Source organism: Petaurus breviceps, unplaced genomic scaffold (assembly GCF_028583685.1).
Source record: "Petaurus breviceps papuanus isolate PSGF00001 unplaced genomic scaffold, PetGlider_PUasm1.0 171, whole genome shotgun sequence".
Classification (NCBI taxonomy): Eukaryota; Metazoa; Chordata; class Mammalia; order Diprotodontia; family Petauridae; genus Petaurus; species Petaurus breviceps.
Window position 1 is genome coordinate 26,572,864 of NW_027185754.1, and position 25,761 is coordinate 26,598,624.

The 25,761-nt window shown below is 37.3% G+C and overlaps 1 protein-coding gene across 1 annotated transcript in view; it reads left to right on the plus strand.

Moving 5' to 3' along the window:
* Positions 1 to 25,761, plus strand: part of PSMB7 (proteasome 20S subunit beta 7) — a 93,906-nt gene that overhangs the window by 38,647 nt on the left and 29,498 nt on the right. Inside the window, exon 6 of the mRNA XM_069082785.1 lies at positions 4,200 to 4,258. Within this exon, the coding sequence (XP_068938886.1) occupies positions 4,200 to 4,258 (59 nt within the window). The remainder of the gene's footprint in view (positions 1 to 4,199; positions 4,259 to 25,761) is intronic.

Consider the following 25,761-nt stretch of genomic DNA (forward strand, 5'->3'; position numbering starts at 1 on the left):
TCCACAACCCCTCCAGGCCTTACTATTCCCATCTTTTTTTCCAACTTTGTCAATTTCTTAGGTGTAAGGTGAAACCTCGGAGTTGTTTTGATTTTAAAAAAAAATTAATCAGCAATCAACAAGTGTTTATTAAGTGCTTTTGTGCCAGGCTTTGGTCTAGGCCCTAGGGATTCAAGTACAAAGAATGAAACCCCTACTGGCAAAGAGCTTGCATTCTAATGAGAGAGATTTGCATATCTTTTTAGTGTTCTAGAGTATTCTTTTTTTGTGGTTATTAAAATTTTGTAATTTTTTTGAGAACTGTTTATATCCTTTGGCTGCTTATCTATTGACTCTTGATCATATGTATACATACATATATGTGTATGAATACATATATATTTGTGTTAATTTACTATTACTTGGGTATCAGGCACTTATCAGATATATTTGATGCAAAAAAATTTTTTCTCATTGAACAGTTTCTTATTATAGTTACATTGATTTTTTTCATACAAAAGCTTGAATTTAATATAATAAAAATTACCTATTTTATATTTTGTGATGGCCTTTGTCTTTTGGTTCAGAATTCTCCCTGTAGTTGTAATAGTTATGAATTTGTTATTGTCATCCATCTCTCCCCCCCCCCCCCAAATTTTTGAATGGAACCTTTTGTATTTAGGTCAAGTATCCATTTGGAACTTATATTGGAATATATGGTATAGCATGCTGTCTTAACCCTATTTTTTGTCGGTCTTCTTTACCCTTGGTAATTCTTATAAGCCCTATCTTAAATGTTTTTAGTAATGGAAAGAATTCATGTTCAATGGAAAGGATTCATGTTCAAAGACCTAGGCTCAAGTTTTTATCCTTAATAATTACCAGCGTTGTCACCTCAGGCAAATAGTTTGCCTTCTCTGGACCCTTTTTTTTCTCATAGGTAAAATAAAGAAAATGAGATCTCTAACCTCTCCTTCTTCTGATACTTAACATAGTATTGTCTCTCACACATATAACAAATCTAAATGTTCAGTTACTGGCTAACTCACAGTACTGTTTTGGAAATCAAATGAGATAATGTATGTGAAAACTTGAAAACTCTAAAGCACTATTAAGATGTAAGGTAATAAGTAATTCTATTTGTTTTAAATATAACTTATTACAGTTTTTTACAGTATTTACTCTGTATCCTTTCCATGTTTACTTTTGCTTGGTAGTTTTTGATCTCTAGGCATAGTGCCCTGCATCCTCTTGGCTTTAAACTCCTGGACCTGATTTTTAAAAATAAGATACATTTACCATTTGTAAATAGTAAATAATAATTTATAATATAGCAATAATAATTTATATTGCTATAAAACATTAGTGATACTCTATATTGTAGCTTTTTCATTTGTTCATAAGCATAGTCCTTTTTCTCCCCTCCTTTTGCCCAGCTTGGATAACTTATCCCTGAAGTCTGAAGCTGTGTGTAGATTGTCTTAAACAGTAGCTTTATTTACTAATTCCCTTTGTTCCAGAGATCTCAGACTGAAGGTGTATCTCACAAGAAGATGAATGGAACAAAGATATTTTCTTTATTTTCTACCTCTCAGAGTTGTGATGTGTAAATGATAAAATACTGTACTATATGAAACATTTTGCAAACTGTAAGTTAACTGCATACATATCAGAGATTGTAATTCTTTCCAGGAGAATGTAAGCCCCTGGTGGTCCTGGATTCTTCCCTTTTTCTATCTTTGTAAAGCCAGAGCTACCAGAGTGCCTTGCATGAAGTAGTTGCTTGATTTGTGCTTGTCGAATTGGATTGAAATTCAAGCTCTTAAGGATGGAGGATATTGTGATTTAATGAATTTGCTAGGAGGTAAATTATATTTCCACTATAAATGGAACTTACTGACCTTGTGACTTTGGGCAGTTACTTCACCTTTCAGTTTCCTCACTTGGTCTCCAACTGGGACTCATTTTTTTCCTCTACAATTTGGAGTACTGATCTCAAAGGTCTTCTTCCAGTTTTGAAATTCTGTTCTAAGGTTCCTTTTGGTTCTGCTGTTTTATTTTCCAAAGTTTCTTCCATCTTTAACATTCTCTATTTTAAGGCCTTTACAGCTCTTAGATCCTGGTTTCTAACATTCTGTTTTCCAAGGTATATCTTCTAACCCCAACATTAGGTGATTTTGTACTAATTTGTTGTGATAGCCCTGATTTATATATCTAGTTTTTCTCCATGCTTTGAAAGACTTCTTAAGAGTTCTTTAATTTTCAGTTTTAATTTTCTTAAAGGAGTAGGGGGAAGAAAAGAAATTGGAGTTGCCAATTGCTCCAATGCCTAAATGAATAGTCATCGCTTGTAATACAGGTCCGCACTCCCTGCTTCCTACTGCTCTTAGATGTGATGTATTTGGTACTGTAAAGGTAATGATCCTCAACCACAGCAATATTCCATAACAGGAGTATCTGTCATATTCATCGGGATTACCATGTTCATTGATTTGTGTCTGTAAATCTGCTGTTTCTACCCTTTAAATTTGATCTATAATTGGACCTCCTTAAATGGTTCAGATAAGGCAGTCTGTATTTTCTCAATGTGGTGTCACTGTCAGCGGCTCCTTTTTCATTATACATTCAGCCGACTTGATAAAATCAGCAGGACACCTCATTTGAAACTGTTTAATCGCTGCCTTTTTCCTTTGCTAAAACCATTGAGGTGGTCAAGCGATGTACACAAATCATTTTAAATAGAAAATATGGTTTTCTCTGTGACCCAGCTAAATAGATAGTGGTATGCAAAACAAGTTAAAAAGTCATAAATGCCAAAAAAATCTTCTAATTGGAGTAAAAAATTGTGACCAACTTTATTCTTGCTCCCAAAGTAGAGCATCCTGAAATATTGCCAGGATCCAGTAAAGACAAGATGATGGTTTTCTAAAGAGTCACTCTTTTCTGAACAAAGCAAGTTTAAAATTTCAAATAGTGCTGAGCTGCTTTTTTTTTTTTGTATATCCATGAAGGGAGTATGTACTTATTTATAACACTGAGACCTCCACAGTACTTTACTTGAGATGAATTTGGTAGCCAGTTATATCCATGCAATCAAAACCTTTGAACCAATCACTGTTGAGATGATATATTTATGTTTCTGTGTCTGTCATTTTGGGGCTACTCAGTTGTTAACTTTTCAGAGGACAGACTGAAAATAATCGTCCCAAAGCCACGCTCTACAGGAGTAGTGAAAGAGACTGGTGGCAGCAGCTTGAGGTCCCATTACGGTTGCCAGGACACTACTTTCCTCCCAATGTGTCATTGCTGGTGTGCTAGTGTCTTCCCCGTGTGTCAAGGTGACTGTTACCAGGACAGCTCATTAAAACAATCTAGTCTTCTGGCATGGTATTTAGCAGTATACCCAACAATCTGCCAAAGTAGAAATGTGGGCCATAGGAATCAAAGTAAAGCAGAATATATAAAGTGATGTGGCATTCTCTCCTTTTTTGTGTGTTTCTTTTACACATTTTCTCTAACCTCATTTTCATGCTTCAACAGTGTAGAATAGTTGGAAGAGCACTGGCCGTAGAATTGGAAGACCTGGATTTGAGTCTTAGCTCTTAGTAACATGGATTATGAACACTTGTCACTTAACCTTACTTATCCTTATTTTTCTCATCTGTAAAATGGAATAATAATACTTGTACTTCCTACATCATAGTGTTAAATGTTAAAGTAAATATTAAAATCCTAAATAAATATGAGTTATTACTTTGTTATGAATAATTCTTATCCATGCTATAAATTAAAGCAGGGCTAGTACCAGGCTTTTGCAAGTTTTGTAAATGTGAATATTATTTGAAGAAGAATATACTGGGTATATGTGGTCCAATTAGGATTTAGCATTTTTTCACATTTGAATGCAACTTTGTGGTATTTTGCCCTTTGTCAGCATCTCCCCTAAAAGTAGTATAGATGTGGAGAAGTTTGGCATCTTTTAGGCAAAGAACTAAGTAAATCTTCTTTTTGAGCACTGGTTAAGAAATTAGGAAACCTATGTTTAAGATTTACATCTGCCTCCAATTTGCTTTGTGACTATGGACATATTACTTCCTTCTCTAGAAAGCATTTCCTTCTCTGGGCTTTAGTTTCCTTATCATTCTAATGAGGAGGGGGTTAGATTAGACAATGTCTAAGATCCCTTTCAACTCTAATCAGCTGAATCTTATTTCTTATAGGTTCGGGGTCTTTGGCAGCAATGGCTGTATTTGAAGATAAATTTAAACCAGACATGGAGGTATGTAAAGCTGCTGTGTCCCCCTGTCCTCTAGAGAAACTAAAGTTCAATTATTTTGAAAGCAGTTATCTTTCTGTCTCTGTATCCATCCATCTGTCACATTTTTATGTTAAAAATTGATAACATTTCTAAAAAAAATGTATGGTATAGTAGAAAGAATATTGGCCTTAGAATCAGATTGCCTGAGTTTGAATCTAGGCTCTCCCACTTAGAAGTTTTATTATTTCGTGAAAGTCACTTTAATTTTGTGGGCCTTGCGTGTATTTTTTAAAAAATTAATGGATTGGATGAGAAGATCTCTTAGGTCTTTTCAATTTTAAACAATTCAAGTGTACCATTCTGTAAATGTTATTTAACATTCTCTAATTGGGAATTCATAACAAATGTGAAGTAAGTAGAGCACGAGTTTTTCTGACTTATGAATGAAGAGACTATGACAGAGTAGTTCTCTCACTTATCAGTGGTAATAGAACAGAGCTAGAGTTCAAACAGAGATTTTCTGGGTCCAAGCCTATTTGTGTTTTTTCCCCCATATTCCATTTTGTCCAGGCCCATTATTACTTGACATGAGAGAATTGATTATGGACACATCACTTTGCCTTACTTATCCTTATTTTCTCATCTGTAAAATGGAATAACAATACTTGTACTTCCTGTATCATGGTGTTAAAATGTTAAAGTAAATGTTAAAATGCTAAGTAAATGGGAGCTGTTATTTGTTATGAATAATTTATTCTCACTTATGCTAGTATACACAGAATACTAGAATGGTTAATTTTATATTTGCCCAACATTTTACTGTTATTGCATTCTGTCCTATAGCTATTAGTAGTTTGCAGCCTCTTGTGGTCTCTTGATCCTTATCATCTTTTACAGTATAGGAGTCTAGCATGTTATTTCACTGGACTTTGGGGTATACTTGTTCAGTTTAGTGATTCGCTATTCTGCTGTTTAGAAATAGTAATGGTACCTGACATTTATTTAGCACTTATATTTTTTAAAACAAATTTTTATTGATATCTTTTTTGCTATACTACCTAAATTTCTCCCAGTATCCCTCCTCTTTTTTCCTTTCAAGAGAACCAACACATATAACATATACTTTTTTTAAGGAAAAGAGGAAGAAGAGGAAAAGCCATAAAACCAATCACTGCATCAAAAAAGTTTTAAAATGTATGCAGTAATCCACCCCTGTGGATTTCCCATTTCTTTAAAGGAGTAGCACTTTGAATTTTATGAAATGTTTCCATTATCTTTTTAATGATATGAGATTTGAAAATTTGATAATGAACAGTGACTACATGGGATGAGTGCTACTCTTCTGGCAAGTTTTACCAACACCAGGATGAGTCCTGACCACACTAGGAGAACATCATGATAGATGTCAAGACCATGTCAAAATGGTGGCTGATTTTTCTTATTTCATATTGGGATACAAGCATGCACAACTACACACATGCTTTTATAGTTCTCAAAATCCTGGAGTGAAATTGCACATCTTTTAAGTCTATGTGACTTGCTCCATATCTTGGGTTATGAGGAGGATGTAGTCATTAATGGACTAGGCTTTTCCATAAAAAGATTGGAATACTAGCTTCAAAGGGACAGTACCTTACATAGATGTTTTTTATTTCTTTTCCCATATAGGATGAGAAATAAGGATTATCTTCTGAGTGACATACCACTAAATCTCCTTTAATGATCAGTGCCTTTCCTATTTTCAAGACCTTCTTTGCATTCTTTAATAGCCAGAAAACAAGATCAAACCCATAGGTCTTTCATTGTTCTCATAATCATACTTCCAAAATGAGAAATGAAAATTGTCATTGACTCTTAGAATTTTAGAGGTGGAAAGGACTTTAGCATATATAAAATTTGAAGAGGCTTTAGAATAAAGAAGTCTAGACTGCAGAAATGTTAGAACTGAAAAGGACTTTTGAACATAGTGTGATAAAATCAGAAAGAATCTTAGAACACAGAACATTAGAATTGAAAAGCCATTGGGTTTGGAGTAAAAAGATCTAGGTCCGAATTCTGTTAAAACTACTAACCATATAACCATGGACAAGTCAGTAAACTTCTTGGGGCTTCATTTTCCCTATGTGTACAATGAAGAGGTTAGGATAGATTAATGATCTCTAAGTTCTCTCCTACCTCTGACACCTATGATCTTAAATATCTAGGTCATTGAGCATAGACAGTCAGAATTAGAAAGGACCTTAGAGGTCATCTGAGCCAGTTGCTACCTTAAGCAGAAATCCCCCCTAAAACATCCACAAGTGGTCATGCAGTCTCTACTTAAAACTGTTTTCTTCCTTGTACACAGATGAAGAACCTACTTCTGGAGTCTGCAGCTTTGGACACTGTGATGCAAAATCAATTACTTTTAGACACAGATGGTTCCATTTTTGGAGAGCTTTAATTTTTAAATCCTCTTTTGTTTAACTTCTCCATTAGTCCTAGTTCTGTCCTCTTTGACCCTAGAATAAATCAAACGTATCTTCCACATCACAACCCTTCAGAGAGCCCTCTCCATAGTAGTTTTCATGTGACATTGCAGGATACCTTAGTTTGATCTTATTTATCTTTGCCCAGTCTTTTGAGCAGGAATCTCATTTCGTAAGTCTTGTACAAATCTGGGAGGAATATGCTTGTTGGAAGCCTAGAATTTTGTGCTCAAATAATTATTATCCCCCCAATATTCAGTTGACAGTGGAATTTAATATATTTTTAACAGAACAGTATATAACTACTTATTAAAAGCTATTTAAGACTCAGTGATCCACATACATTTTGTTAAAAACCAATAAACCAAAAAACACAGCTGTCTCCACCAAAACTAGAAGTTATAAATTCTAAAGGGTTAAGAGTTTGGGATATGAAGAATTAGTGACTCTTTTTGTTTCCCTCTTATCCCTTTAGAACTAAAGAGCGTGTAGGCAACATCACCCATTGCTATCAGATTTCCTCAGGTTTTCCCTGTTTACACTTTAAGTCGGAGTACCTGTTGTAAGTTCCACCATTGCAACTTCCTAACCATATAACCTTGGATAAGTAATTTAATCTGTCAGGAGTTTTGCTTCCTCAATTTGTAAAATGAAAGCATTGGACTAGAGCATCTTTAAAGTGCTTTGTATTTCTGACATTTTGTGATTCTCTTCAATCCCTCTTTGGTTTAGTTCTGCCCCCACCAATCAATCATTAAACATTTGTTTAATGTACTGTGCACTAGACATAGTGCTAAGCGCTGGAGATACAAAAAGGGGCAAAGGCAGTACTGTCCTCGAAGAGCTTATGGGCTAATGGGGAGATAGTATACAAACAAAAACGCACTGAGCAAATCATATACAAGACAAATAGGAAATAATTTTTTAAAAAGAGAAAGTACTAGAATGAAGAGGGGCTGGGAAAGTTTTCCTGTAGAAAGTGGGTTTTAGTTGGGACTTAAAGGAAGCCAGAGAGTGTCTTGTTCAAGTGACAGTAAGGAGGTCAGTGTTATGAGATCGAAGTATAGATCTCAGGGAGTGAGGTATAAGAAGACTGGAAATGTAGGAAGGGTCTAGATGTGAAGGGCTTTGAATGCTAAACTGAGTATTTTGCATTTGGTTCTGAAGGTAATAGGGAACCACTGGAGTTTTTTTTTTTGGGGGGGGGCGATAGGGGCATGGTTGGATCTGTACTTTAAAAAATCACTATAGTGGTTGAATAGAGGTTGGATTGGAGTGGGGAGAAACTTGGGGCAGGGGCAGGCATACCTGCTGGTAGGCTGTTCAATTACTCCTGGAGAGAGATAATAAAGATCTTTACTAGAGTGTTGGTAGTGTCATGGTAAAGGAGGGGAAATATTTGAGAGATGTTGCAAAGATGAAATAGGTTAGCCTTGCCCACAAATTGAATAGTAGGAGTTAAGAGATAGTGAGTTGAGGTTGATTCTTAGGTTGTAAGCCAGAGGGACTGGGAGGATGGTTTAACCTCTGTAGTAATAAGGAAGGTAGAAGGAGGGCAGGGTTTAGGGGGAAAGATGAGTTGCATTTTGAACATGTTGAGTTTAAAATTGGACATTCGGTTTGAGATGTTTGAAGGGCAGTTGAAGATGCTAGATTGGAGGTTGGTAGAGAGTTTGTATAATAGGTAGATTTGAGAATCACAATCAGCAGCATAGAGATACTAATCAAATCTCTGGTAGCTGATTATAGAATACCAAGTGAAGTAATTTAGAAGGAAAAGAGAAGAGGGCCCAGGACAGAGCCTGAGGGACACTTCTAGATAGAGGCAGTGACTGGGATGAAGATCTAACAGAGAAGCAGTCAGGTAGGAGGAGAACCAGGAGATAGTGGTATCCCCCAAACCTAAGGAGAACAGAATATCTAGGAGAAGAGGGTAATCAACAGTGTCAGGTCAAGGAGAAGAGGGATAGAGAAAGGCCATTGATTTGGCAACTTAGAGATAATTAGTAACTTTAGAGAGAGCAGTTTTGCTGGAATGATGAGGTCACAAGCCAGATTGTAAGGAGATAAGAGAGTGGGAGGAGAAAAAAGTAGAAGCACCTACCTTTCCCCGATAATAAGACCTATTGAGATTGCTACTGTAGTGAAGGTGATCCCCTGCGCTATTACCCTCTGTATGCACCGTCCCCTCCCCCCGAAACGCACACCGCGCTCCGAGCTGCATCCAATCAGAGCTGCAGCAGTGAGCGCGTCATCCTGTTCTTCCCCAGTGATTTGCTTATTGAATAAAGGTACATTTTTTTGTTCACATTTACTTGTTTATTAAAATTGCTGTCAATGTTCATTAAAATAAGCCCTCCCCTGAAAATAAGCCCTCTGGTGTTTTTCTGTCCAAAAAAATATAATAAGACAGTGTCTTATTATCGGGGAAACACGGTATTTCACATGGCCTTTTCAAGGAGTTTAGCTGCAAGGGGCAGAAGAGATATAGGATGCAATAGTTAGCTATAAAAGGATTGAAGGCTTTGTCAGGGTGGTGGAGACATGGGCATGTTTGTAGGTAGTAAGGAATGAACCAGGAAGAGATTGAAAATAAATGATAAGAGTGTGGATGACTAGAGGGGGCAGTCTGTTGAAGGAGATGGTATAGAATGGGATCATTTGAACAAATTAGAAGGGTTGCCTTGGTACAGGGTATGACCACCTCATTGAATGAGACAGGAATGAAGGAGGAGATAGTAGCTGAAGGCATCTAAGTGATAGGAAATCAAGAAGAAGGTAGAAGAGCTCATGGGGAATGTTCTCAATGTTTTCTGTAAAATATGAGTCAAGATTCTCAGTTGAGAAAGTGTGTGTGTGGGGGGAATCATGGGAGTTTTGCAGTGGGATGGAGAGGTTTGGAAGAGCCATTGTGGAGAGTGGAATAATGAAGTTGAAGTTGTGGAACATAAATTTGTAGTGAACCCAGTCTCAGAATGGTTGCATAACTTTCTGCATCTTCTTGTAGCAGAATGTATATAGGAGTGTGGGCAGTGAGTGGTGAGAGTGATTTAAGGTTGGGACGGGGAGATAGGAATTCAAGAGAAGATGATAGTGTAGAGTTGAACTGCTTCCCCACTGAGTAAAATTGGGGAAAAGGGGAGAAAGACTATTGCAGGGGAGATGACCAGGCAGAGAACTGAGGGATCAAGAGATTTGGAGGTCACAGTAAAATTTTGTAAGAGAAGGTAGAAGGAGAAATAAGAAGTCAATAGATTATAGTCAGATATGGGCACTTAAGAATTCTTGAACGTAGAAATTGTATATTTGTGGGTGATGGTAACATGAAGGGTATGATTATCTTTGTGTGTGACTGAGATAGGGTGAAAGAGGAGGTCATGGGAAGTAAGCAGTTGAAGAACTGTGTGGTTAAGGTATTTGAGGTAGAGTCAGTATGTATGTTGAAGTCTTCTAGTATGAAGAAAATGAATTGGGGAGGAGAGAAAAATTGTGAGCCATGTCCTGAACTCATTGAGGAAGGAAGGGAAGTTCCCTGAGTGTCTTTAGGCAGGAGCCACCATGATTCTGATTAGGTGCTAAAAATGAATAGCATGAATCTCAAATGATGGAGGCAGCAAGAGAATCTGGAAGTAGCATTGGGAAGCAAGGAGTAATCCAAGTCCCCTGCCTCAACCAGCAAGTCAAGGAGAATGAGTGAAGATGCAGCTAGTACTGGCAAGGGTGACCAGGAAATGTGTATCTTGGGGAAGAATGGGGTGGGAGAGAGGGAGGAGATTTCAGTAAGAGCTAGTAGATAGGAGTAGGAGAAGAAAAGATTTAAGATGAAGAGAAGTCTGTTGCCTATGGAACAGGCCTTGTAGAAGGGCTGGGTAATGTTTGGTTGAAAATTTGGGGTGGGAGTTTTGAGGGGAATAGGAATGAGATATATTGGCAGTTGGGGAATCCGCAAGAGTTCAGAATCTCTGGGATATAACTGTGATCTTATTGGGATTTGGCGTCTTGTATGACCAGGTGTGAGAATGTTCGTTGAATGGAGGGTGCCATTCCTCTTGCCATTGGAGGTTGGAGAACAAGCTGGAGGCAAGTGCCATATGAGATGGGAAGTACATGGTCAGATGGGAGGTCCTACTTCATACAGCTCCTTTTACCTCCAAAGAGATTAGGTAGGAAAAGGGTACAGGAGGAGATGGAAGTTGAACCTGTATAGCAAGAGAAAGCAGTTCCCATTCCCCACTGGCTTTCTCCTTCTAATTTCCTCAAAGGACAGATATAGTAAGAGATGGAAGGCTGCTGCTGCTCCTCTTTTGTACCTGTGGTTCTACCAGTTCCAGTTAGGTGACTGGGCTGATAGCAGGAGATGGAGGTTGCCTTGTGCTGGCACAGATGGAAATCATTGCTTTGGGGTAGATGGAAAATACCCAGCCCAGCCCCTTGTAACCTTCCCTCAGGGGACATACTGTACCCAGCAAGAGAAGGAAGATACAAGGTATTTGATTGGTCTGCGATACTGTAGCTTCTCTTTTCACCTGAGGAGGCTGGCAGTGAGCTGTAGTAGCAGGAAGTGGTAAGACTCCCTGTGCAGTGGGAAGTCCTTTTGGGCAGATGGAAGATGCTCAGCCGGCCCACTGTAGCCTTTCCTCAGAGGACATGTTGTGCCCAATAGGAAATGGAAGGCACAAGGTGCTCAACAGCTCCACTGAGCAGTGCACCAATATTGATACCACTATACCATGCTGGCGTGGTCCCTTAAGTAAGCACAGCAAACATGTCATCGTATAACCCTTTACTCAAGGGCTTTCATAGTAGTTTTATGAAGATGCACACACACTATCTGTGATTGAATGGAACATTCCTTCATATTTGGATACCTAGATTGTTACCTGAGAGTTAGTACTTTATGGCATTTTAAGCTCCAGTCATTTTGATTGATTGGTTTCATGATTATAGACAAGTCATTTAACTTCACTGAACCTCAGTTTCCTATCTATAGTATTGACAAAATGAGATATTTCCACAATTTACTTTTTCTCTTTCCATCCCCAGTGTTTCCTTTTGTATAGAACTTAATCCCATAGTCCCATCGACAGAAAGTCCTTCCCTAGGAGATGGAATCCTGATTTCCCTAAATCTGGAGATTACTCTTTACCTGTCTGTGGAGCCCCATTCTTGACATTATTGAGAGATTAACTGCAAAGGACAAAACCATGATGATGGGTTATCATGCCTCTAATAAATGGAGAGAAGCCATTTTGATCTTAGATATTCAGGGACAAGGACAGTTTGAGGAGAATGGGACAGTGTTGGGGAATCACATTGTCTGCTTATGGAAAATTTTCAGTTCTGGCATTCAGGTCAACAGGTTTTTCTTAACACCCTTCTCAATCATAGGCATGTTCTGAGCTTTGGATGTGTGGTGTGATCAGCTAGTGCAATAAGGTAGTGTTGAACAGTATTAGTCATGATTAGCTCCAGAAAAGAATTCTTTGACAAAATAATTCTTTTTTGATTCAGCTGGATAATCTTGAGACTTCTATTAAAAATATTTGTTTTATTTTCTTTTGTCTGTCACTTGCTCTTTCTGGCTGTTTCTGTGGGGTTGGGTAATCTGTAAGTTGATGATTTCCCTACCTTTCTCTGTAGTGTAAGACAAAAGCATACTAGGATATAGTTATAAATATGTTGTTCAGTCATTTTCAGTCATTTCTTTGTGACCCTGTTTGGGGTTTTCTTGGCAAAGATACTAGAGTGGTTTGCCATTTCCTTCTCTAGCTCACTTTATAGATGAGGAAACTGAGGTAAACAGGGTTAAGTGGCTTCCCCAGGGTCACACAGCCAGTTTAATGTCTGAGGCCAGATTGGAACTCAGGAAGAGAATCTTCTTGACTGTAGGCCTGACATTTCTGTCGTTTATCCAGTGCACCACCTAGATGTCCAGTTATAAGTATACATAATAGTCAGGTGGACTGTGGTGGACATTTGTGTATTAATAGACTTATGGATCGTCTTGGGAAATGCAGGATCTTGGTTTTATTGACCATTATTGGCTTATATAATTGTGTATACCTATAGCACTTAGCATAGAACATATGGGGCACTTAATAAATTTTTATTGATTTAACTTGAAAAAACAGTGTGCTGATACAGTAGAACAATTTGATGCTGAAGAAAAGCTTTCTGATTGTGTGTAATTACCAGACCAAGATAGAAAATTCCCAGGTTGTATTGTTTCATGAGTAGCTTTTTGTGTGAAACCCCTTGGATCTGAAGAAGAGTGGGCTGCTTGGCTTAGGACTGCTGTTTTGAAAGATGCCAAATGCCTTTCTTAAGAGTATACGCCAGATTTAGAAATTCTGTTACCTTGGGTGACTCAGTGGCTGTACAGTTTTCTACTGGTCATGTTTATCATTACACTAAACTTCTCCTAAAACTACAACCATGTCCCCTTTGCACCTCTTTAATGCTCTTATGTATTATAGTTACATGCTTGTGTGTCATATCCCTGTACTAGATTGTAACACTATCTATAAAGGTAACATCAAGAGACCTTTCTGACTGGGAAAGTCCCTCTGAAAACTAATTTTCTTCTTCTGTCCAATGGACATTAATAACTCTTAAGACCCTTAAGATAGGAATAAAGAAAATGCATTTTTATTCTTAAAGTGCTACAGAAATGAGAATTTTTTTTATCCTTTGTTTTTAATTGTTTCTATGAAGGGGAGATTTTCTTCACATGGTCATTCTTCTTGAAGTGAATGAATGTCATTGAAGTTCTTCAGCTCGGGCTGCTTTTTGTGCCTGGTTCAGGTATTCATAAAATATATAGTGCTTATGTGATTTCATCCACTTAGTTACCCCTTTGGTTGGAAACCATGTGCCCTTTCAGTGAATGGGCATTACAAAGAAGTAATTTGGTTCCTACACCCAATTTTTTTTTCTGTTACACATGTGTAGGCTTTTAACAAAATGTGGCTAAGGAGAATTGTAGTTAACTTTTATTTTAAAAGCAGTAGTATGCTCTAATTAGGAATAGTAAATAGATCCAAGTATTCTCTGCAAATAAGATTATTGTGTAGATATAATTTCTCATTGTGAGACTATATTTTTATGTCATTCTTTTCTGTTTAGTATTCTTAAGCAGGGTGATTCATATTCTAAATCACTAAAAAACAAAGCTTGAGGAGTGGTTATAAAATTGTAAAATGTCACATCTGTGAAAAACTTTTGGCTGTCTTTCAGTGAGAATTGAAAGGTACTTAGAATATAGAATGCCTAGGATATAGATGGATAGACCTGGAAGGAGCCTAAGGTTATAGAATATACTATTAAGTACTGGAAGGGACTTTAGAACACAGATGCCAAAATATACAGTATTAAAGTGGGAAGGATCGTCTTTAGAGAAGGAAAGTGACTTGTCCAAGACTACATAGTCAGTGGCAAGCAGATTCCAAGACCTGGGTCTTGAACCCACATCACTTGACCCCATTCCAGTGTTCCATCTACTATTGAGTAACTACTTATCAGCTTACACTACTAGCTAGCACTAGAGATATTTTGTATTCTTTTCAGTAAAGATCTGTTACAGATATTCTGTAAGGGCTGTGTGGTAAAGGATAGAGTTTTTTATTTTGGAAGTCAAAATATATGAATTTGATTCCTGGTTCTACTATTTTTTGAGCTTAGATACTTCACTTAACCTCTCTGATCCTCAGCTTACCTTTTCTGTAAAAATGTTTTTTCTACTTCACAGAGAGTGAGAAAACACTTTGTAAACTGTAGAAATATGCTATAAAATTTTCCTTTGTTGTATAACTTATGTAAAGGGCTTTATAAACCTTAAAACACAATATAAATGCTAACTATTATCATGAGCATTTCTTCTGTGAATCTTTTTAAGAATAGTAATAGAATAAAAATGAATAAAGACTGTCATCAGAGAAATGTTTGACTGGGGAAAAAAAAAGTTAGGCCAATCACATAGTGAGATGAAAGGATTACTTGTGTATAACCTGGGTGCTTCATTGATATCCATTCACTGTCAAGAGAATACAAGGAATACAATCCAAAACATTGGACAGGCAGACTCCACCACTCCCCATCTCTGCCTTCTCCCTTTAGATTTGTGGGAGGACATAGATGAGAGTTACACAGAATAAACAGTCATGAATAGGTTGTGATCTGCATTATCAAACGGAATACCCATGTCAGTAAAATTAGAGACCATTGAAGTGTAATAAAAAGAGCATTGGACTTGAAATCATACTATATGACTGTTAGCAGTTACTGTTTAACTTTGATCAAGTTATTGACCTTTTTAGCTTTGGTTTCCTCATCTGTAAAATGGGGATAATAATGACTGTTACCCACATTACAAGGGCTAGTAGAAGGATAAAATGAGATTATATATAGAAAGTATTTTGCATTTATACCCACAAACTGTTAGGTATATACATACAAGCTGACGTTATTTTATAATTGGCCATACTTAGTGTGCAGTTTCTACTGTGAAATACCATAAAAGACTTGAATTGTAATCCCAGATGTGCCACTAATCCACAGGGTGACTTTGAGCATATTGCTTCTCTGCCCTGCCCCTCTGTAAAAAATGAAGGTATTATGTTAGATAGTCTTTCAGGTCTCTACTGGCTCTGAAATTTTCTGTGCTTGTTCTGTGTTTGCTCATTTACCAAATTCCTATACAGGATTGATTATTTGAATTTGCAGTTTTAAGTGAGTGTTTTTTATTCAGTTAAGCAAGCCCTTTTACAAGTTATTGTAAATTGACAGACCAGCAAAAAATCAATTGTTAAGGTGTGTGCAGAGAGCCTTTTCTAATTAAGGCAGTTTAAAGTAAACAATAGGCAATTAATATTATCAACAATAGACATGTAGTGCTTAGAAAAAAAAAACTTGGAGAGATTTTTCTAAGCCAATAAGTATTAAATATAGTTAGAAGTTTTAAAATTCTGATGATGAAGAACAAGACCAAGCATGCTTGCAAAGCTGTTTTACTGTATATGCTTTCCTTTTTGGGGGGGGAGGGAGGGCAATTGGGGTTAAGTAACTTGCCCAAGGTTACATGGCTAGTTTTTTTGTTGTGGGTGTTAAGTGTCTGAGGCCGGAACCCGAACTCTGGTCCTCCCAACTCCAGGGCCAGCGCTTTACTCACTGTGCCACCTAGCTGCCCCTGTAGCTTTCTAATGATATTTCATAAGTTCAGGGTTTAGAATATATGGGTAAAACCTAAGATTCTTTAAATTAGATAAAAAGACTTTGATTTACCTCTCTATAAAGAGAATTGAGTCAAGGCTGCATCTCTGCTCTATGCATACATTGTTGTAAAGGTGGTATGTTGGAGGACTTGCAGAATAAATACATGATCATAAAATGATGATGATGAAGATATTTTAATATATAGGACTTTCTGATTACAAAAATATGTAGTGTCTTCCTGATCCTTTTCTTTCTTTCTCCCACAATTAGATAATAGGCTCCTTCATCCTAGTGGTAGATCTGGAGTCAGAGAACTTGAATTCAAATTGTAGCTCCTTAATGTGCACAAAATTGCATCTCTTTGGATCTCACTTGCCTCTTCTCTAAAATAAAGAGGTTGGACTTGAGGTCCTTTATCCTTGAGGATCATAGGATTTAGAACAAGAGTGATCCTTAGAGGTCAGTGCTTCCCTTCAATTTACAAAGGAAAAAACTGAAGTTGAGAGACTTATTTAAGGGCATAGTGAGGAGCAGAACAGGATTTGAAACCAGATTTTTACTAAGGTTTCTTTCAGCCCTTAGAATCTGTTAAAAAAAAAAATGGAGGTGGGGGCAGTGTGTGAGAGGAAGACCATGCTCCATTTCCAATCTGTGCTGGTTTTCCTCTCCTTAGGCAGCCTGGTAGCCTCTTGCTCTTGGAGACCCTACTATATTGGTTCTGGGCATAGTTTGGACACTTGATTGACTTAGCCCACTGCAAATCAGAACTCCTAAGCTCAATTGATATGCCCTCTCAGCCTCTCAGAGCTAGGATGATAGGTGTGTGCTTCTGTGCCCTGCTTAAAATAAACTTTTAGTGATCTCTTCTGTTTTTACATCACTTAAATTTCCTAGGTCTTTCTTCCTCTTCTTAGAGAGGCATCCAGTATAACAAAGGATTTTTTATTAAGAGAAAAAGAAGAAAAGGAAGAGGGGAGGAGTAAAAACTGATCGGTTGGTGCATCGGAAAAATCTCATAATATATGCAGTGTTTCATGCCTGTGTGATTTTCCACTTCTGCTATAGAGTGAGGGGAATTGTCCTCTCATGTCTTTTCTTTGGGGTCATGCTTCTCCTTGGTAATATTGCAGCATTCATTTTTAGAAGTTTGGGGTGATTCTTTCCTTTTATATTGTTATAGTTACTGTATATTATTATATACAATATACAATGTTTTATTGTATGTTGTTTTCCTGACAGCTTACTTCACTCTTCATCAGGTCATGTAAATCTTTTCATGCTTCTCTATAATCATCATATCTGCCATCTATTATAGCACAATAATATTCCATTATATTCATATATCACATTGCCCAATAAGTGGGAATCCTTTTTGTTTCCAGTTTTGTTGTTTTTTTTTTTTTAAGTAATTGGGGTTAAGTAACTTGCCCAAGGTTACACAGCCAGTTTTTTTGTGTGGGTGTTAAGTATCTGAGGACAGAACTGATCCTGGGTCCTCCCAACTCCAGGGCTGGCGCTCTTACTCACTGTGCCACCTAGCCTCCCCTGTTTCCAGTTTTTTGCTATCACAAAAAAGTACTGCTACAAATATTTCCAGTTCTTTGCTATAACACAGTTCTGCGGATTGGTAGCTGGTATATAAGGGACCTTCCTTTTTGTAAATTGGGTTGTATATACCTATCAGCCCTTAGATTTTTCTGATTCTTATGCGTCTTGGTATTGGTTAGAAAAAATGAGAGGAAAAAGAAGTCTGTTAGAGTAGAAATAATAATAATAGCATTTAGCTAGCTAGAAATGCTTTAAGTTTGTAGTAACACTTTATAAATGTTATCTAATTTCATCCTTACAAAGACCCTGGGAGGAAGATGCTATTAGCTTCAACCCCATTTTCCATATGAGGAAACAGGAAGACATTAAGTGACTTGCCTGAGGTTACATATCTAGTAAGTGAAGCTAGATTTAAATTCCAGGTCCAGCATTCTCTAAAAATATGACTACACTAGAAATCAGGAAATTGAGGTTCTTGTTCCACTTAATCTGAGTAACTAGTTGTGAAACCCGGGATTCCAAATGCAGTGTGATACTTGACCTTCTTTGTCCCTTGGTCCTACTTGACTTCCTGGATTCAGAGAGGAATCCTTAGCTAAGACTGTTGAAATTCTACCCATATGCAGTATAAATATTATCTCCATTTTATAGATAAGGAAAGTGAAGCTCGGAGAGGTTTACATATGGTCATATTCTCTCCAGAATATTGGAGCTGATTTGGCATCCAGATCCCCTGACTAGCCCAGTATTCTTTCTACTGTATCACCCAGCTTCTCTTAGAGCATCTGATCTGAACCTCTCATACTCATTTCATATAGTCTACTTTATATGATACTTTATTTACATTCATGTTTATCAAAGTCCCTTTAGGGCAACGACTGTGAATATTGTTGAAGTTTGTATAGTTCCTGATGGCTAAAATAGGGCCATGCATATTGCTTAACAAATGCTTTCTAAATGAATGAACAAAACACGAAATCTCAATATGTGGTAAAATGTGTTTGTTGTCTGTAGTAGTAACAGTAGCTCCTATTTATCTAGTGCTTTATTGTTTACAAAGCATAGAAACTGATAGCACCCTAAGTAGAGTAATAGGTTTTTTGTTACTGATCATTGGTTTCATGAAACCATTCACATAAAGTTTTTCTTTGTAGTTCCACATATTAACTATAACTTGTTCAGGCAGTAGTGATAAGGATAATGTCTTAGTATTTGTAAATCACTTTCTAGTGTGGGTCATATACCCAACAACAAGATAACTGATTTGTTAAATGAGGAAGTTGCATTAGTTAGTCTGAGGTCCTGTCCATCCCTTATATATCTTGGTACCTGTTAAAAAGTAGGGTGGTAAAGACAAGAAACTGAAAGTAGTCTGATATGGTGAAAAAATGATTATACTAAACTTGGAGATTGGGGTTCTACTCTCAAGTTATATTAGTTGTGAAACTTAGATCTAAGTTTCCCTAGATGATAGAGAACTAGGTGTTCTCTAAGGTTTTTTCTAACTCTAGCATTCTAATGCCAACTTTCTACGGTCCTTGGTAACTTTAGCATCCTTTGTTCCATATTCTATCATTCTGTGTTCTGAGATCACTTCTAGCCCTTACTCTAAAACTTCTGTTTGGAAATGCAGATCCATAAAATTGCTTAATTGAAATATCGATGGTGGTTGTATTAGGAATACTAATCAGAATCACTTAAAATGTAGCTAGCTTTGCTGCAACTAAATTTCTTTGTAAGGTAAGGACATTTTCATTTGGTATGGTGAGAAACAAACTCTTGAAGTAAAAATTATAATTCATTCAAATGGGTAGAAGATTAATATTTAGTCTGTCAAGATCAATACTGTTCCCCCTTGCACTAATTGTCAGAAAATCTTGCTCAGGCTACTGAAGGGTAGTGGTGTGCTACAAGACCACCACATCACAGAGAGAGGATTCAAAGGCAAACTGTCCTGCACCCTCTGGTATCGACTTGCAAATTAGCATCTGGAATCTAATTAAACAAGCTTAATGAAAGTAGCAGCTGAATGATGCCGGAAAAGACAATCAGCTTTTTTTTCCTCTCTGATATATATTCTGTACTATTGAAGTTGATCACCAAACACATCGTGTGAGCACAGTTAAGAAAAAATTAGCATTTATTTGAAGAAGAGGAACTGTTTCTCATTCTGTTATGCTTTTGGCATGCGCCGGCGTCCCACGAGAGCCATGCCACAGCAGAGAGTGCACAATATTTATAAATCCATGACAGGCAATAATAGCAACTTGAAAAATTCTTTTGCTAGAATTTCAAGTTGAGAGCTGCCAAAAGCAGAGAGAATCAAATCTGCACCGGCAGCTGCTGTGCCCTACAGTTAGAATTCTAGACTTTGAAGATGCTCGACTTAAAGAAATGAAGACTGCAGGCTTAGCCAATTTTTGCAGGTTTCTAGAGCCCTGGCTTTCTGCCTTTTGAAGATGAGTTGCTGAAGCTTCTACCACTGCCTGAGGCATGCTAACACCAGCAGGATGTTCTACTCTTTCCCCATCTCTTGCCACCCCCATCCCCCCTCGCCTCCCCAGTCTTAGTGTGTCTTCAGTTTTAAGTAGCACATGCTTTGTCAATGCCAGCCGTGATGGTCCTTTCCCTGGTTGCATTGCCGGAGAGATGAGCTCTTAGCTTGCACCCTTCAGAGAGAAACCACAAAAGATAGATGGTGACGTACGCAAGTGCTGCTTCAGCTATCTGATTTATGGAGTCATATTTCATCATGAGGCAAGACCTGGCCTCTTGAGAAAGAAGTCCTTATAGATTGCTAAAGATGTTTGTAGTTTCAGCCCTAAAGCCCTGTAGTTGCCTCAAAAAGGCAGTGCCAAACATTCAGCTATGGTGGAATGGAATTGGTTTGGTCATGTGGTCAGTTGTAGACTAGAAATGGGAGAAGAGAGCAGATGGAAAAGGACAGTGTTAGGACCACAAGTCGTAAGAATGCTGTGTATTAGTATTTTAATTTAGTTTTTCTAAAGGAAGAGTAGTAGCGCCTTGAAATGAAGCACACCATGTGGAAGTTACAGACTACTATTTAATAGAGAGGTCTCTGCTGTCCTCTTTTGTTGGTATGGAGGGAAGATAATTTAGAGATTTTCCCTATTGGCCGAGGCTTTTGTGTCCTCAAGACATCACAGAATTTAGGAGTTGGAAGAGACCTTCAGACCATCTGGGCTAGTGAATTCCTTGTCACTCGAGTCTCTTACAGGTTGGGTTATGGTATGATTGAGGATGTTGTAGGCAGGTTTCATGTCCCAGGTAAGGGTTGGACTTGTCCATTTGTTTCTTTTATGTTGAACTCTTTGTGATTCCATTTGGGGTTTTCTTGGCAAAGATACTGTAGTGGTTTGCCTTTTCCTTCTCCATATCATTTTACAGATAAAGAAACTCAGGCAAATAGGGTTAAGTGATTTACCTAGGGTCACACAACCAGTGAGTGTCTGAGCCTGGATTTGAACTTGGGTCTTCCTGACTCCAGGCCTTGCCCTCTATCCACCGTACCACCTAGTTGTCTAAGGGTTGCACTGTAGTTGACCTTTGAAGTCCTTTTCAACTTTGGAATTCTGTGGAAAACTGTTTATAGGACCACTGCCCCAAAGAGATTCTGAAGCACTATCCCTTTGTAATACACAGACTGCTGTTGAGTTGGCCACTCATCAAGGAAGGCATTAGGTTTTTGTACTTGTAAGAAGATGTGACAGTGCCATCACAAAGCATTCACCAGACTGCTCATTTATACATGGGGCATTGTGTTTAGCTGTTGAGCAAATATTATATATAGATGGATGTGGTTAATCTTTGTAATACAGTCTGAGAGAAGCTGTTTTATATTACAGTTACATAGAAATAAATAAGCAGGCAGTGAAAATACTCATATACAAGTCAAGGGTAAATGCATTTTTATTGAGAGTGAAATATAAAAAAAAAACATGACTCCGCTTGTTTTTCTCCTAAAACAGGTTGACAAATACTTCCTCAGCAGTGATAGAGATTGGCCAAGCTACTCCCTATTTCTATGTTATTTCCAGATTTTAACAGAGGCTCACTTCATAGACAAGAGCTAGTCCATACAAGTGCTTTTGGAGGATTGAAGGCAGTATAGAGTTGAAAGGAAAAGAGTTAATAAGTTATAAAGAAAGGAAAATTTTCCTAGGACATCATGCTTTGAATGATCCTTAATTTTCATGATGTAGGTACTTTTTTCACTGATATAATATAAATGATAGTAAACATTTAAGTTTACTAAACTCTTTGCATATGTTATCACATTTGATCCTTAAAACAACTCTGTGAGGTCATTACTGTAGGGGGTATTCCTATTTTACAGATGAGGAATCTGAAGTTCAAAGAGATTGGTATAGTGAAAAGACACTGCTGGGTTTGGTAGTACTAGTTCTGCCACCTGTGTGACCTTGGGCATGTTAACTTCTCTGGGCCAGAGCTTTCTCTCTCCTCTGTAAAATTGGATCAGATGACACATACGGTTCTTTCCAGTGCCAAATCTGTAATCACATGACCTGCTTCTTCTCACATAGCTAGTCATTTGTTGAAAGCAAGATTTGTACTTAGGCCATCCTGACTTTCCAGCACTTTCCTTTACTCTAACCCCTCCCTCTCCAACGACATATCCCTCCCACCTTCTTTTCCTCTGTGGCTTTTTTCCATGTTTTATCATAAATTCTCTTTAGAGGATCTTGTTTGCTATGCTGGAGGCCTTTCCTCTTATTCTTTTTCACTCAGACAGTAATAATAATATCAACTCACTTTAATATAGTACTTTTAAGCTTTGGAAAGCAATCTCCTCATAAGAACCCTGTGAAATCGGTGAGATATCATTTGGAAGGATTCTTTCTCTTCCCTTTCCTTTCCCATGGTTCCCTCTGCTCCTCCTTTCTTCCCCCTTTTCTCTTTTACCCCTTTCCCCCTTCCTTTGAAGATCAGGAAACAGACTCAGTAAGATACAAGTCACTTAGCCAGAGTCACACATTAAATACTGGTCCAAGGACTTGAACCCAGAGCCTCTGAGATGCCTAAGTCTCATGCTTTTCCTCCATACCACATTCCTGACTGGCGAATACTAAACTCTTTTGTTAGTGAGGGAGAACTTTGTTTAAATTCTAGATATTTTGTTGTTCCTTTTAACTACTTCCTCCTGCCAGCATGTTCTCTAAATTCTTGTTCAGCGTTTATAAAACATTATTTTACATAGGAATGTTTATCTTTATATTGGTAGTGTAGGGCATTAAGAAATCATGATTCCCCCAAATTAATCATGAAATTAATTTCCTGAAAAATCTTTGAATATTGAAGACAGTTTTCTGTTTGAGGCATAAAGGACTACACATATATCTTTAAGATCCTAAATAAAAATAAGGGAAAAACCAAACTTGTTATTTGAATGATGAGAAGAGTAGTGTTTGTGGGGTTTTCCCCTTCCAACTGCCAAAACTTTTTAATCTTTGTCAACAATTGTTCTGTTCTCTGTCGTATTTCGGCTGTCTCTGTGTGCCTGGGAGCTCCACAGCAATGACAGGCTGCATATGAATTCTGTATTCATTAGTGATCTTGATCCAAATGTCTCTGTCCCTGCCATGGGGGCTCAGGTGTGGAAGCTGCTGGCTAATCCCACCAGCTGACATTCAGCGGTTTAATGACTCTGTAGGAAGGTGACCACTTGCTGGGAGGTTTGCTGGCTAAACTCAGACAGCAGACAATGAAAATCAAGGAAGACTATCAGTGTTAAGCTGAAGTGCCTTCCCGAGGAACTTGAACCCACGTTGGCTTCAAACACAGAGCTTAAGCAAATGTAAAATTAAAAAGAAAAGGCTGACCTTCAGTACCTGAAGTAAACAACTGTTTTCATATTCTCCATTTCTGTCATCTGTCTGTTGATGTTTTGTTGTTCAGTAACACTTTAATAGGTGCCAGCTTAATGAGGTGATCTTTAGACTGTTTTCCAAGTTTTTATATTTTAAGGTTATGTTTGTGCAATTTCATCTGTTTAGGTATTGCATATGTCTACAGAGAGCCAAGAATCTTTCTGTAGATGAGTGCAGAGGACTAATGTAGGCATATTCATTTGTTTTCTTGCCCTTTTTTTTTTTATCTGTATTTGATTATTTTTAGAATGAGTTCTTTGATTAGCTAATTTTGACAGGTGTCACTAGCTATTTTGACAGCTCTTTAGTGTGATCTGCTTTCTGATGATATCGATTCTTACATAGGTTCAGTATTTCTGTAGCAGGCCTAAGGCAGCACTGGAGCTGTTTAGGGGAAACTGATGTTGGCAGTTCTTGATGTTCCTGTAGAATCTCCAAATCAGAGGAGACCTCAGAACCTCAGAGGTCATCTATTCCTACTAACTTTGCTAATGTTAAATGCTGTTGATATAGTAGATTTGGACAATCATGAGGTTTTTGACAGTCTTTTTTCAGAGGATACTTTTCCTAAGGTTGTTTTGGTTTCTTTTGGTTTTGTTTATATCATGTCGGATATGTATCTTGATCTGAAAGTTGAATTATTGTTCTGGGCAGTTGTGTATTTTAGAGGTAGTGTGGTATAGTGAGAAAAGTTCTGACCTTGATATTGGAAAAGCCGGGATTCAAATCCCACTAGTAACATTTACTTAACTCTGTGACCATGGGGAAATCACTTAACTTTTCACCTAAAATTTCGTCATCTGTAAAATGGGAATGATATGTGTACTACCTACTGTGTACTTACTACACAGGGTTGTAAGACTCAAATGAAAAACTTTGCAAAGTACCTTTTACACTTTAAAACTCTATAAATGTTAGTAGTTTGTTAGTATTATTATGTTAAAAAGCATTTTTTCTTGAAAGCTGATTATGGATTTTTAGTGGGCCAAAATGTTTCCATTTATAATGACAGTTTTTCCATGAATTTAGTTTCTTAATCCGTAGAATTAGGGACTTGAATTTGATTATCTAACAGGCCCTTTTCAATGTTAATATTCTGTTGTAAGGCCTCTCAGCTCTTAAGTTCTGTGATCGAAGGCCTCTATAAGCTCTGACCTCTTTTTAGTAGTTTATTCCAACTTGAAAACTCAGATTATTTAATTTTGCTTAATATGGAAAAAAAAATAGCCTTTTGACTTGTCACAAACTTAAGATATCCCTAGGGCACAGTACAGAATTATTCTTAGTTTTATATAGTTCAGAAGGAGATTTGGTGGTTGTTAATTGTAAATCTTTTTCATCGTAACTTTTTTTTGTCACAGCTCTTCATGGTTTAAAAGTCAAATTAGCCCTGTTTTAGTTGGAGTCTTCTGGTGTTCTAAGATTGAGAAGGCAGAAAAGGGGAAGGGCTCATTGAGTTTAGTGCTTTCCTTTTAGCTCTCCTTTCTACATTTTTATATTCCATAGTATAAATATCCACATCACTTGTTTTGATGTTCATCTGAAGATAAGAAAGGTAGTGTGGTATCTCAGGCCTTTCTGGGAGGAAGGCTTCTAAAAATGAGATCTTAAATCCAATTGCTGTTGAGATAATCTTTTGGGGGAGTCAAAAGTTGAATTTTCCTAAGGAGTGGGTGTTGACAAATGTATGTCTTTGCTTTTCAGTATCAGAAAGTGTACAATAGGTTACATGGAAAATTACTTTTTAATAAAATTGCCAGTGAGTGGGATGGGTTGATGGTGGACTCTTTGTGGTAGGACAGGGCCTTGGGAATTCTTTAATTTAAAATTAGAACCACAGAATGTCACAACTGAAAGGAACCTGAGAATATGGAATGTTAGATCTAAAACATTAGAATTGGAAGGAACCTTAAACAAAAATGTTAAAGGTACATAGAATTTTGGACTATTAAACATAGGATGTTTTTGTTGGAAGGGGCCACAGAGGTGGTCTAATCCATTGATGGAGATATCCTATGTGACCTTTGAAGTTCTTAATTCTTTTTCTAAAGATATTTGAAGTGTGACTGCAAATAGTTAACATGTATAGTTATTGCCTTTGGGAGACTTTTTGTTGACTTAAGAAAATTCCCATACAAATTTGTTTCCATGCTCTTGTCATATGGTTGTAGATTTTGTTTCCTTAATCAACCAGCTTATTCAAGTGTCTGCTGTGTGCTTGTTAATAGGCATTATAATCATGGAATGTAGTATTGAAAGGTTTTGCAGGTTACAGTAGAGATTACTTATGCAACTATTTGTAAAACATACCACAAAAGGAGTTATTTTCTTACACAATAGGTAGGTATAGGACAGGTAATTATTTTTGATGCATTCCTCTGGAGCAGCT